This window comes from Heliconius melpomene, chromosome 21 (genome assembly GCF_056956725.1).
Source record: "Heliconius melpomene rosina isolate 202511_hmr_F chromosome 21, ASM5695672v1, whole genome shotgun sequence".
NCBI lineage: Eukaryota > Metazoa > Arthropoda > Insecta > Lepidoptera > Nymphalidae > Heliconius > Heliconius melpomene.
The window spans coordinates 9838464-9854130 of NC_140409.1; the positions used below are offsets into that span (position 1 = coordinate 9838464).

A 15667-nucleotide genomic window follows, 5' to 3' on the forward strand; every position below is an offset into this window, starting at 1 on the left:
TAAATGTTAAGATACTCTTCCTCCCACTCGCTCCTCTCTTTGTGTTAAGTGGAGGATCTCGTTGAGATTTGCTTCTAAAAATGTATATAGTCACCTCATCAACAATCAACGGAATCAGAGATAGCTTTATAATATACGAAGGTAATAACATGTAATATTCTAGTTGGGGACTAATTACCTGTATGCATGCTACAATTTTAACCACAGACTATATTCAACGGCTTACAATCAAGCTTATGTTGGAAATATTGTGTTACAAAATCTATAAATTATCTATAGGTAGGTTTAGGAGGTATATTTGTATAAGATTTTTATTCCTGCACATGTGTTTTTTTATATAATAATATAAAAAAGTTCAGCTTCTTTTATTTTTGGATTAAATGATTAAAAATTATGTTTTTGATAAATATTCTTACTTATAAAAGTACGTATATGTATTATCAATCGTTCTTAATCATTATCTTATAAAGTTAATCCTTCATGGATGTCATTCATTAAGAAACATTTTTTTATGTATACAATAACAATTTGTCAACAATATCAACAATTGACGCCTGTGTCCCTGCGCCACACCCAGAAGCACAGATCTGTGCCTGTAACGCGACGATTGTGGGTATCATGGGAATGCCTTTCGTAGGAATGAATTATTATTTATTAAAATTTTAATTTCTTTACTCTGGTACAAAGGCAAGGCAAGGTTCCACCACTCAACAGGAAATGCCCCGAAATATTCGGTAGAAAGTGTTGATCTGAGTGTTTTAACACCAAGCTCCCTCTGCCTGTCTTGATATAAAAACAACATCATCAAAAAAGCACCAAACTCACAAACACAAGAGCAAGCAGCGCATTCTTTTCCACCGATGTGCATAGCCTGTGACAACTTTCGGACAAACATGGCCAGCGATGTCACCTGGCGGACTCTTTGTAATTGTAGCTCAGAGGTGCGAAACGCTCGCGTCGTTGAACTGTCTCCGATTTCATCACTTCTTGCCATACTGTGGATATACTGTGTTCGATTATGCCGTGCTGCTATTTTTTTATTTTATTCGTTAGTCCTGACGTTTGAATTTTGGAATTTTATATATAAGTATAATAAATAAAAACAGAAAATATTTTTATTGTTAGAAATGCATATACCTATGTATAAAAGGAAATATTACAAAAATAAAATATTTTTATTGAAGTCATCGTGGCGCAGTGTTTCGGCGGGAAATTAGGAACGGAGTGTCTTAACACCAGATTCCTTTTGCCTACCATGCTAAGTGGAATATAGTGTAAGTAAAACTAAAAGAAAAATATTGACAAAATTCTATTTATACATTTTATGATCCACTAACTCCTAAATAAGTATATACTGGGTTTAAGGAATTAGTGACTTCTCTGTTTTATATATAGGATTGCGTGGTATTATTGAGAGCCAAATAAAAAAATCACCACCAAAAATAAATAAGTTAAAAAAACTATTCAAAATAAAATATATAACATATATATATATACCTTTATTAATATTCCATATAATATATTCCGTTTGCTAGTGAGGTCTTTATTGTTGTTATACATCAAAATCGAGTAATTATTTAAACTTTATATATCTCTCTGAACTTTACAACAGACCCGCCTACCTGCCTCACAACGTCTCTAATGCCAACGCCATGTAAGATGCAAGACTACAAAAATATTTATTAAATATTATTCTACGAAAGTCAATATATTATAGACCTATAAATATATATTTGATAATTTCTAGACTCTACTATAATATTTATTCTATAGCTAAAGGAGGTTAAAACTATAATTCGTTAGATTCCCTCTGATTTCATTAATCTTGATAGTCACCTTGCCTTTTACCACTGCGACGAAATGGAAATATTAAATAATTCATTCCCCCGAATAGGAATCGAACCTGTGAGTTCAAGTTGTTGTGACAGAAGATTTTACCAATACATTGACCATTTATCAATCCTGCCGATTCATTATAGAATAGTCACGCTCTACAAAAAAATAATAGACATGTGTTTATTCTAAATGGGCCTAAAAAGTACGAGGACGATTGACTTTGTTTAAAGAAAACAAGGTGGTATCCTCAAATGAAGCATTAGTGGTCCAAGTGGGGTGATGTGTGCATAGTAACTTATGCTATTATATCTAAGACAACTTCGCCTTATTTGATCATATCTTCCAAGTCCTCGTCGAACCTTTTAATCTTTTACCGCAAAGTTTAAGAATAAATGTAGATATTTGTTGTCCAACTTAAGAAGACGTAGAGGTAGATAGATTTATTTGTCATTCCACTCATATCACGGTATAATTGAGTTTTTTCGAATTGGAAAGACGATCGTGATATTTACAGATAACCCTTTTAGGAAGAAATTATTATACAATATTTCAGTATGGTAAATCAAATATTACTTTATTTTATTAAGATTTTATTTTAATATAGATAATAATGAAAACATGTAGATATGATGGAAGAGAATTCACTGTTTGTATTTTAAATATTAATTAACCTTATTTAATAAATTAATAATAATATTCGTTGAAAATTTTCTTCGTAGTAGTCGTTTATGTCATGCATACAACAATTGTACTGTCTCTCCGTTCTCCACTCTCCACCCGGTAATTTTAGTAATTAGACCGCAAACACACATTAAAACACAATTTAGTTATAAAAATAAAGACGTATTGTATCTTAATTGCTTTGTGGTAAAATAGTCAAAAATTATAACGAAATATGGTTAATATTTACAATAAACTGTTAGTAGGTAGGTACGAACAATAATTGACAGTTCCACGCGGCCGTTGGGAACCCGCGACCACCTTACGTTAATTTGGATAATATATTATACGATAAACACATAGCGTTACGACGTACAGAAATTATTGCCTTTTAAAAGGTGTAAAATTTAAAAATATGACGACGGTTCATTAAAACATTCGTGAAAACATTATCTTGATTGTATATTTTTTTTTATTTTAATATTTGTAGGCTTGTAAGTTTTATTATCGATGTTAATGAGTTAATAGTAATATGTATATAATTTTGTGCTAAATATGTATGAATGTATGTATGTATTTTATGCGATATTATCATAGTTTTAGAATTGTTAAAGTATATTTGTACTATTCATTCTAATATTAACGTTTTTCATAATGTAACAGAAAACTAAAGATAATGCTAGAAAGACAAATTATATGAGTTTTAAAAAATATTAGCTATTTTATAATGGAATTGTGGGTAAAGAAAACCTAGTGGTACATCCCTCTGGTATAGGTTAAACTAATTTATATCAAAAATCTTCGTTTAACAGACACGTGTCGCCTGCGCCTAGATATTATCAACATAATCATTCGATATCTAATATCGATATTTAATATATATATCGAACAGAGAAAATTAATCTATCTAGGTCCCCTAAAGATGTTAAAACACCGACAAAGGTAAAATAACATGATTTTTAATCTCTACACAAATTGTATCGAAACACTGATAAGGCAAATATGCTATTAATCGATATGGACTGGTTTGGTCATTATAATAATACTAGATAATGCCCGCGATCGTGTTTTATTATTTTAATATAAAAAAAAAATTTCGTTTTTTTTATATCACAACATTTGAAAAGTGACACATCACTTTCTTTTCCCTATATCTTGTTTTGTGTAGACATTTTGTTTCTATATCTTTGACACAACAATATTATAAAAATAAGTGTATATTTTTTATTCATATTTGGCGCGTAAAAAAATCAAACCTTAAGTTATAACTAATATTAGTTTAATTAAACAATAATTAAAGTTTAATCCCAATTTATTTATCAAATTATATTTATACTTAAATATATCATATAATATAAACTATCTGACGAAAAAATTAAGAAACTATAATGTTCATATTACCTAAAACTGTATATTTAAGTATAATATTAAATTATTCTAAAACGAAGATTAGGCCACTTTACCCCATATTATAATTAGCATTTTTCCCTACGTTTCATACATTTAAATTTTAACAGTATTATACTTATTAAGTCATCGAAAAGCGAAGCGATAGAGATCAGTAAACTAGTTTTATACGCGGTTTTAGATTAGACACCTCTGATATTATCGTAGTTGCCCTAGAAAATGAATTTATTTACATTTACTTAAAAATAAGAAAGCGGTTCTATTTTGTCATGTTAGCTGTCCGTTTTAAAATAATCACTTAGAATCATATTAATTTTTTACCCTGTATTATATTATAGACGCCGTTGTGGCTCAGGGATACGAGGGTGTGAGTGTAATGCGACGGTTTTGGGTTCCATCCCCATTCGTTGGGATGGGAGGTAATGAATTGTTATTTGTTAATATTTTCATTTTTTCGCTTAGCGGCAATCCCTCGAAATATTCGGCGAAAAGTGGGGAACGGAGTGTCTTAACACTAGGTTCCCTCTGTCTACCCTGCCGTGTACAGGATGCACCGTGAAGCAGATTTTTTTATTTATTATATTATAATACAGATTGTCGAAAGTTCCATAAATAAGGGCAAAACGGAACATCGCTACATAGAGCCTGCTTTAATTAAACATCCTATTTGTTTCTCATACACTATCTTTTGGATCTCAATTGATATTTTCTGGGACTTGCAATTTTAATTAAATAGCTAATAAGCATAAGCTTTCTTTTACAGAGCATGTATTAATAATATATATGAGTTAAGCTATGTGAATATTTAAAGGTATCTAGGCTGTAAACTGTAACTACGATTGTAGATTCGATTTCCATTTGGAGGAAAGGAAACATTTTTATTTTTCTTATGGGCAGAGTGTGTTAGCACTAGATTTTCTCTGCCTATCCTGAAGCTATATAAATAAATGTATATATGAATTACAAGTAATGAGAAATATAATATAAAACTATAAATATATCAACACCACAACATAACATAGGTATATTATATTTATTTTTGACTTTTTTACATATGTCGAGCCAGTTTATTTGCATATATAATATATCTATATTGTAGGTATATGTTTAAACTCGTGTATTTTTATTCATCAACTTTGAATATTTATGCTGGATTAAAATTTTAAATGCTACAGACGGATAATTTGATAATTATGTCGTTCTTATCTTAACTATATATACTTACATATATAAAGCTATATTAAAAATTAGTGTAAAATTTTCATATATAAGTATTATCTGGTATATCAACATTTCGAAGCCGTCAGGGCGGAAAGTGAGGAACGGAGTGTTTTAACACTTGAACACGCACTGTGTGCGGGAAAAAGCGTGAATCTGATTTTATTTTTATACATATTTTACTTTTGGCTTATTTAGGACAGAAAAAGTTAATGCTGTACATACATGTCATATTTTAAGTTGTATCTATACTAATATAATAAAGCGGAAGAGTTTGTTTGTTTGTTTGTTTGTTTGTTTGTTTGAACGCTAAGATCTCTGGATCTACTGGTCCGATTTACTATGTTTTTGTTTTGTATGAAAGTTGCATTCTTCAGAAGTGCTATAGGCTATATAATATTACATTACACATATATACTAATAAATTAAAATACTTTCTAATTTGACATGCAATTTATTCTGCCATGTTAATAACAACCGTCGCGTCGCTACGCAACCGTTACCGCGACATTTTGATAATAAATAATTAAGGAGATGTCACTGATTCGAAATGACCTATCCTTCGGGCGGCACAGTATGAGTATGACCGACGCGAAAATATTCTTATAGTTCAAGCAGGCGTAGCCGCGTCCGGGTCCACTAGTCTTAAATAAAATTGAAAGAAAGTAGTTATACAACTTGTTTAAGGTATTGTATGAGGAAGCTCTGTGGTAAGTGCTATAAAGTAAACAAAATAAGATTGTTTTCTTTCTTTTCTTTTAATTATTTAATTCTTTTTTCATTAATATATGACATCTCTATTTAATTGCTATTGTAGTAGGTAGGTACTTACTTATGTTCTAAATTGAACAAATAAATGTAAATATTATTAAAATAAATATTGATTACATACATAATATGAGATATGCAAAAGCTTACATAAGATTTTGATGAGATTTTATTTTAGTCTTGAAATAGTGTTAATAGTTTAAATATTGGATTGATTTGCTCTAAAAAGCGGCCTGAATTACACCACTTAACACTCGGACATATGTAAGTGAAGAAGTGAATCTTTCAGTTCTTCTTAAGGTTAGACCTTCGAAGACCAAAAACTTGTATATGTCTCTTTCATAAGTGCACCATCATGGTGCAATGGGACAACGTTGGACAATCCATATGCGGGTTCTGGGTGCGGTTCCCGCTCGTAGCAATGATTGTATTTAAATTATTTTATTCTTCCGTATGTCAATCAAGTCGCGTTAAGTTTTGTCACTTAACGTGCAATGTCTTAGAAATTTCTGAAAGTGATAAGAAAAATGTCTTGACACTACTTTCTCTCTTACTATCCTCGTGTACGTAGACACTGAAGCTAAAAAAAATCTTAGTTTTTTTTCTCTATCCATTTACGTATCGGAAGAGGTAATTGTTGTCGAGGTCAGCCCGACTAAGGTAAGCTCATTAAAATAAATCCCTATCATGCGGCAATGTAGATAGATAACATATTAATAGAATATTTTCTAACCAATATTTAATTATTCACTAATAAGTATTTTATAAAAACTGACTATAAACTTTTAAGGTCATAGGAACTAAAAGTTAAGATACTTACGTAAAATAATGAGTGTATGAAAAAAAAGAATAAAGAAGATAAAAAAATAATAAAGAAAATAATATTTGATTATTTTCTTTACAAAAATCTTTATATTAAATATTTCATCTACAAAAGTAGTTGCACAAAAGCTTAACTGTACGAGTTTTCGATTGATAGGATTACATGCACCCATACATACCGTGAAAAATCCAGATCGTCTCTCAGTAAATATAAATTCATCGAAAGGATAATAGTGCTTATTACCAAGAATTAAAGCCGACAGTGGGATGACACATTTTGTATGTTAAGTCATGAAATGAGCTATGCAGGTTACGTTGCGAAACCCGGCAAGTCACTTGTTTGCTCGCTTCAGTTACTATTGAATGTTAGATGTACGTCGCAAATTATATGTGAACAAATCCTTTTTAAATACAAATTTTATTATGGCTGTCGATTTTGTACTTCTATAGAGAATATTTAGTACAGAGAGAGAGAGAGAGAGAAAAATTTTGGAGTATCTACTACCATTTTTAAAAAAAATGTATAGTGAAAGAAACTTTATTTTTATAGGTTTTTATGGATGTAATTGATGATTTACTTACTATTTTACGTTCACGTTGTATTTTGCACAAAATAGTGTAGGCAGAACGAACTTAGTGTTAGGACATTATGTTTCATATTTATCACCAAATTCTGGAGAAATTAGTGGCGAGTGGCGGAACTCAGCGCTGGGCTTTGCCTCTGCACCAGAGCGAAGAAATGAAAATATTAAATGTTAAAAATCGGAATCGAACTCACAACCATGTCACGTTTACACTCACACGTTTCACTGTTTTATAATTAAGAGCAATTACGAGTATTTTATGCATATTTATTCAATTTTTATCCTCAATTTTTATTCTGTAAATATTTAAATATGAAAAGAAAATAAATAACCCATTTTATTTCAATAACTCAACAATTTCGCGTTTTAACTTTTAATTTAAAAAAAAAAACAATATGTTACAACCATTGTTACCAACGTTCAAAGATAAAAAGTAAAAAGCGACCAATTATACAGTTCTGTTAGAAGAGCGGGTGACAAATTTATCTTTGCCGCTACCAAACTTTTGTGAATACGTCACAAATTTATTATGTCGACGAAATAAATACCGTTCTTTACAGCGACAATTATATACTTTTACAACGTGTTTAAACCTCCACCGGTTATTATTGGGTGACATTTTCTTTATGGTGCCCGTCCCTCTTTCTGGATGACATCAAAAGCTGATGACAAATATTACGATAGTCAGCTCGTTGGCCACAATGATGACATTTAAGATTACACGCTCTGATAGTAAGATTTTGTTTATCTTCTCTATGTATGCCAGTTTAAAGAAAATAAAACTATAAGTAAATCAGTCAGTGCGTTTTGGTAGATCTGGTTTATACGACAGTTTAAATATAAGTTAATTATTAATAAAATGATAATATATTCTCTTTCGTTAGAGCTAAAGTCATGCAGGAATAAAGTAATAGATAATAGGTGTTGTAAATATTTGTATTATGTTATTTCTAGTTACTGGTGGGCAGTAGCGGAGCGGGCAATGGTGGCGCTGCGACTTCACCCGACGGGGGCTCGAGTTCTGCGCCACCTCTATCACCCGGGGGGTCAGGGGTCGCGAGCGGCGCCCTGTCCCCTGGCGCTGGCAGCCACGCCAGCACGCCGGCCGCGTCCTGCTGCGACACCCCCCGACCGATAATCACGGACCCAGTGTCCGGTCAGACGGTCTGCTCCTGCCAGTACGACGGGGCGAGACTGGCCCTGACGTCGTACCCGAGGCTATCGAGTGCAGCTGTAGGCGTCTACGGCGCCCCCTACCCCTCCACGGACCAGAACCCGTACCCCAGCATCGGAGTAGACAGCTCAGCATTTTATTCACCATTGGTAAGTCACATATTGTATTTTCATTAACCCACAAACTCCCTAAATTCTGCACGAGTAAAGTAAGTAAGTAAAATCGTAGCAATATTTCTAGTCGCAGTAAGCTGTCTCTCCAAAATCGGTAACCGTTGCCAGAAATAGAGCTAACAGGGGTTGCAAATTGGTACGAATAGGCCGTTTGCCTTTTGCCGTTGGGCCGTATACAAGTACGAGGCAAGGTTTATCGGTCTCCGCGTACTCGTTTAGTGGTGGCGCAGCGTGGCGTGCGAGTCCAACCGGTCCGTGGGCGCTGGGCCAGAAAACCACCGACACCTCGCGGCCCCGCCGCCGCCCTGTCACGAAACATTAATATTTAAACTTGAAAATAAATACGAAAAGCGACCGCCATTATACAAATTACATCGGCTCTGACCGGACTCTGACGGCGGGCGTCTGTGTTTTTCGAAATCCCACTGCTTGTTAATTTTTCGGTAGCGTTGCTCTCTTTGTGTCATAAAATTTCTCTTTTGCTCCTTGAAGATCCGTCGGCTCGACACGTCGTCCTCTGAAAGGGGGACAAATGAGCGGGTGTTCGACGCGGGATCTTTAATCCCCATAAGGGACGTAGTCTAAAAAGCGTAATCCCCGTCTAAGGTCCTTTTTTCAATAATAAAAGTGCAATTGAAAGACTATTGTGGAGCCATTCGGTGTTATTCGTTTTTATGTGATTTCGACTCGTGTCACGGAGCACATGTGAAATCCGCTAAGCCCTGAAAATCCTATCAAACGAAAAGATGATCCCGTTTTTGTCAAGTGTTAAAGCAAAGCTCCTCCATTTAATTTCCAAACGTTGGAACTAAGCGGAAGTTTTAAATGGTCTTTTTTTTACTATTAATTTTTTGTTTGATCTGGACTAGATCTACTATTGATAAGTCCTTGTTTGTTCAATTAATTGTAATATCACACCATAACTCTAGGTAGGAGGTAATTTCGGATGTACCTCTCCAAAATCGGTGACATAGAGATTTCTATCTATCTGTCATTGTATTTAACGAGGTTAGAGTACATACGCTCTGTGACCCTGTTCAGGTTTAATAACAAGTGTTTAAGTGTATGTGTGCGCGTACCTCACTCACGACAAGCCGGGCCGGTTCCGTGCAAGCGACAATTTAGTGAACAATGCCGACGCCACAAATATACCGAGGCTGGCTTCGTAGCTGCACAGCACACGGGAGGTGTGGGGGAAACGGAAACCTATTCGCAGCGGCTTAGGGCTGAGCTTCCAACGACGTGTTCTACCAATTGTTGGTAAAAATATTCAACTGCCATTTTAGTACGAGCGTCTCTGGTGGCGCCGTCTGTCGCGGTTGGGGCGCAGCGCCATCTATTGTGTGTTATACGCTTTTTATAATCAATAAAAGGTGTTTTTTTTTGCTGCTTTTGACTATGCTGTATTCGTAGTCATTACCTGTGAAATTAGTGCGCTCGCTATAATGGATGTATTAATTTCACACTTTTTCATCGCTTCTTTTTAGTTGTAGGTGCTAAGCGATTATTGAAATTGACGTTTGTGGTTATTCAAATGTTATATTAGTCATCAAAAATATATATTCCAAAATATTTACTTTGTTTGTACTATAAATTCATAAAGCTTTTGGATTTAGCTTTTATTTAATTCCTTTTTTTTATAATAATTATTTATTATTATATTTTTTAAATATATATATATTAATAGTAATATAGTACCTAAATACTATATCCAATACCAAATCGTGAGAAACACTTAAAAATTGGCAAGACTCATTGGCCGGCGGCAGCCAAAACAACTTGTTGAAGTTAAGAGGCTTCGTTACGTTTAAAGATTTATATGTCTAGAATTGCCTTTTCTTAGAATAACGTTTTAATCAAATAAAAATCAAGATAATTTGAATATTACTAGGGTTTTGCGGCTTCACCTGCGTAAACTACACACTTCTATTTAATATGCATGTTTTTTAAATATTTCATTTCCTCGAGTAGGAATCGAACCTATACCTAAACTGTCGCTATGGCTTCATTTTAAGCGTTGCTCAAACAAAATTGAAACTTAAATGTTACTTCCGACCAAATTTGAAGTTAATTCTTGTATATAATAATAATCTACGTTTCTAAATAAGGCCGATATGGTATCCATATGGCGGCAGAGCTCATTACTGACAAATTGTAAATTGCATACTGATGCAGACGGGCATCTGAAATATGTTGGGCGGATGTTTACTATGGATGTATAGAAATATATGTGAAATTTCAATAGTATAACATATATTTTTATTATTTATAATATAATAAAGTAGTAAAAATATTTTTTATTTTTTACCAAAAAAATCAATAAAATTGGTAGGTACAACATTTAAATAAAATTATTCATATGTGACTCTACTTATAAATGCTGTTGACATATATATGACTTATTAATGTAATATTCTGGGAAAATTAAATCAAATAATGTAATTTGAAAAAAGAAATCGACTAAATAGTGCTAATATAATAGGGCTTATAGTGTCCCTTTTTATCCTAGGCTTAGGGAATCTTAAAATTGATCCATATAACCCAAGAGTACCGAGGCATTTTCAAGTGAGTAAGCATTAAAGATTTAAGCATTCTCGGAGAATAGAGTATTTTGACGCTAGAATCTATCTGCTTACCTTGTTATGCGAAAAACATCATGAAATTTCATTCTAAAGTAAATGTGTTTAAAGAATAAAAACAAATGAAACGTAATAGCTCACGTTAGGCAATGAGTAAATATACAATCTATATCAAAAATCTATTCTTTCACACAAACCTTATCGATGAACGCTTTCCATTCTTTTATCTCATTTAAATGAAACATTTTATAAAAGATAAGAGAAAAAAAATGTTCATCTATATATAAAGGTTACTTAATCTTGAGTTAAGTTTAACTTTAATTAGGGTTACGGAGGGTGCGCGGACGCTTCGCTTAAAAGAAAATAATTTAAAAGACGCGCATCCGAATTGGAAATAGCCTCCGAGGTGTTAATTAGGACTTATTAAGCGGTCCCCTTGTGGGTGGTCGTTATTCGGTCCATTAATTTGCATCTTGACCTAATTATTGTAGTTCTGATAGGTATTTGTATGGAAAGTAATAAATATTTATAAGGTTAAACGTACAAGTTACATTATATAAGGAGGTAGGTACCTACTAAAAATAACCATATAAGGTAATATGTCATCAGACTTTTATGGATCAGGTAGTTTTTTAATAAAAATTACTGTTAAGTCACATAATAATTATATCTGGTTTTCTTATCATCTGTTTTAATTACTGAATTTCTTAGCTGAATAATTGACACCATAATGGAGACGGAGTGTCTTGACACTAGGTGCTCAAGTTCCCTCTGCCTACCCCGCTATCCTGTCATATGCGGGATACAGCGTGAAGCGGGCTGAGTAATAAGTTACAGCAGTATTTTTCTATTATTAATTGCGTATGTGATACATATTTAAATATTATGCTCAAAAAATGTATTAAACGGATAACTAATATTAAAATATATTTAAATAAGATATGCTCAACATAGAACCAGACTATTAAAGTAAGACTAAAAGTATGTATTTCTATAATAAGTTGATTTATTTATTGTCGTAATATGTTTAAGGTGATTTTCTTTTACGCAATCCACGAATATCTGACTAAAGCATCTATGATGCAGCAATTAATTAGTCCTTTGATTCTGGGTAATGGCGAGGTTAATTTTATTTCTTTACTAATTAGCTCGAAGCGAAGCGATACCTGAGCTTCAAGGATGTTTATTTTTAGCAGATTTAAAAAATGAGTAAAATTTTGAATTATACTGCCTTTTTTAATAATATTTAGATCCCAAAAATGGTAATTAAAAAAAAAAAAAGATTAAAATTAAAGAAAAATGAGATATTTCTTTATAGTCTTTATGTCATTATTTATAAATTATTATTAATATATATTATATAGGCTGTCATGGCGCAGCGGCACAGCATCTGACTGAAAAGGTGGCGGCTGTAGGTTCAATTCCCGCTGGGAGGAATTAATTATTTTCATTTCTTTGGTCAGTAACGAGACCCGTTCCGTTATTTGCGATGCGACGGGTATGGGTTCGATCTCCACTCGGGTCGAATGAATTATCACTTAATAATATTTTCATTTCATCGCACTGAGGCTAAGGTAAAAGCCCGGATTTTAGTTCTGCCAGTCAACATGCAATGCCTCGAAAAATTCGGGGGGAAAGTGGGGAACTGAGTGTCAATACTAAGGTTCTTAGGTTCCCTTTGGGATATAGCGTGAAGCTATAATATATACCTATGTATATGTCTATATATATTTTTTAGTTTTAGTTCCATTAGCCTGTTTTACAATAACGATTTCCACTCGCAACATAATTAGATCACATGACAATATTCAATTTACAATTATCAGTGATGTTATAATTAGATAAGTTAATCAATTTGATTGAAAGCCGGCGCCTGTTGGTTGTTTTGTTGGAAAGAGACAGCAGGTTCAAAAGGTTTCTTTATATTGAAACGATTTTTAAAGTTTATATTAAAATTTTTACTATTTGAAAATTGCTAGTAATTTGTGTTATTATTTTTCAGTTTTTAATTTAAAAAAATTGTGATGTCGCTTTAAGGTCTTTTATAAATATAAAGCTATAAAATGTTTTTAAAAGAGTCCGCTTGTATTATATTTTTTATATGAGATAATAGAAATTTATTAGGTTCATTTAAAAATTTAAATGTACAAATATTTGAACATTTACTATTATTAAAACGTGGCTAATTGGAAATAACTCCAATGAAACTATTGTTTAAAAAAATTAAAAAGTGGAGATAACGAATGAAAAGTTATTTTTGATGCGATTTTAATCCAAAGCATAGGTACGTCGGTACTTTTGAGAAATAAAATAAATTATAATATAATAGACTAATGAGTTAACAATTTTACTAACATATGAAATACTTAAATAAAATAAAGAAGAAGAAGAAAATTGTATAAGCTCGAATATATTTAATAAGAGTACCTAGTATTATAGAATAAAGCTATTTCACATAATATAGTTAATTGCAACTAGGCCTAACGCCAGGAAGAGTAGAATTGGCAAATCTATATCTACTAGTAATACAAGAAATAGTAGAATAGAATACAAATATATATAAAAAAATGTAGTGTACTCGCTTCTTTTTTTAACAGGTATTTTCATTATTTCCACATTTAATTCAAAAAATAAAAGCTTTTAAACTATCCAGTAAGCGATTGGCGCGGCGGTTCAAATACGGCCTAGATAAACCACGGAACATATGTCAATTTTTATAATGACAACGTATCAGTCGAGTGCCACATATATATATAACATATAACCGCCGCCATTGCTTCAAATGATGCAATAGGGTAAAACGTGGGTGGGCTTATCACGCACATCGACGATTTGACATAAATGCGTGATAAGTGATAAATGTTGTAAGGGACCGCGCCGCCGTGATTGACACCCCGCGTGTTTGCGCACAGATACCGTGCCTTATCAGCTACATAAGCATCGACGCCATCCTAAAATAAAATATGGCCATAAATGATATCTGTCAGGTCGACTCCTGACCGCGGCGTCACCGCACTAATTACTTCGCAAATATACTCATCTTGGCCTGAGTTTGGACTGGCTAATCGTTTGCTTGCCGAGCTTAACGATTTGGCAAACAGAGTGGCCTCGGTCAGTCCTCTGCGGAGTGCGGTCTCGTCTAATAAATCTCAGGCCTGGCCCCGGGTGTCCCGCGGACGCGCCCTCTCACTTATAAATTACCTACACGGTTTCGCTATAAATCAAACAATGGCCGAGCTAAATGTATTTACTATTGTTCGTCCTGCGCTGACCGCGCTGCGTGTTGCGGACGATGCTTTTTAGGAAACTGCGACCCCCCGGAAGAGGATATGGCGGACTCCGGAGATAAACTATTATTTCTTGGTGATTTTCGCTGGCAGCGAGGAAGTGGCCTAATGTAATTTAATAGACCGTGTCGCCTAACTTAAAACTCTATAAAGCTAAACAGTCTAATTGAAAGACGAAAGCGTTTTTGTTTTTATAGGAGCATAAAATGCGTCATTTAGACAGGCGAAGGTTTTTAGACGCTTATCTTGACCGGAAGTTGAAATACTCGATGCAAACGTAATTTCGTTCGCGTCTGAGCATTAGGAGGATAAAAACGACAAGTAGATGTGAGCGGAGATAGGTGGGGCCGGCGTTATTATTTAATTTAAGTTTGTTTTAAGATTCTTTTGTGGGTAATGAATAAAACATATACATAAATTATGTCAAAAGACTCCCTTCGATATAAATTTAAATGAACGCTACCTTAGAAGGTTCAACGGTAGGTAAAAATGCTCCAAACTATATGACAGGGCAGTTCAAAGGTACAGGCGTGTGACTGTTGACGCGAGAGGTCGCGGGTTCCATTCCCTCTCGAGGAAATAAAATATTTAATATTTTCACTTCTTCGCTCTGGAGTTGAAGCTTACAAAATATATATATACAGCAAGAGCTGAAGAAGATGAAGGAGTATATTATTAGTGCCTGTCATTTTATTTGCGTGGACTTTGCAAAAGTTCAAATTTAACCCGTTATATATTTCTACGTATTATACCTGTATATAATGTTATTCTAATTACTATATTATTCATGCATCTTTGTTAGTTTAGTAACACTTTCTAATTAACATATCAACATAGCAATTAAATATATAATTACATTTAATTTTTACTCCTCCGTAATAATAATAATGACAACTTAATTAGGTTTCGAAATTTATTTCGCTTTTTAATTTTTGTACAAGAATATGTGTTGTTTATATTTAAATTGTTCAAAAAACAGTGTGGAATAAGCCGTTGTTTCGGAGCTATTATGTTGTTTAAAAATGTATTTTTCTCAATTAGGTATTTTAAATTGAAAGTAAGTATTTTTGGTAATATAATTTGGTAGCGGCCACAAAATGATTTTTAAACTGTTATTTTATTATGAAAGCTTTAAAGCTGCGAGTTGTATTCGTTTTAA

General features: G+C 33.1%; 1 protein-coding gene across 4 annotated transcripts in view; it reads left to right on the forward strand.

Moving 5' to 3' along the window:
* Positions 1-15667, forward strand: part of LOC146527212 (homeobox protein caupolican-like) — a 105972-nt gene that overhangs the window by 64428 nt on the left and 25877 nt on the right. For all 4 annotated transcript variants that reach the window (XM_085206176.1, XM_085206177.1, XM_085206178.1 and 1 more), the window contains exon 2: positions 8250-8618. In XM_085206176.1, coding sequence (XP_085062302.1) covers positions 8250-8618 — 369 coding nt within the window. The remainder of the gene's footprint in view (positions 1-8249; positions 8619-15667) is intronic.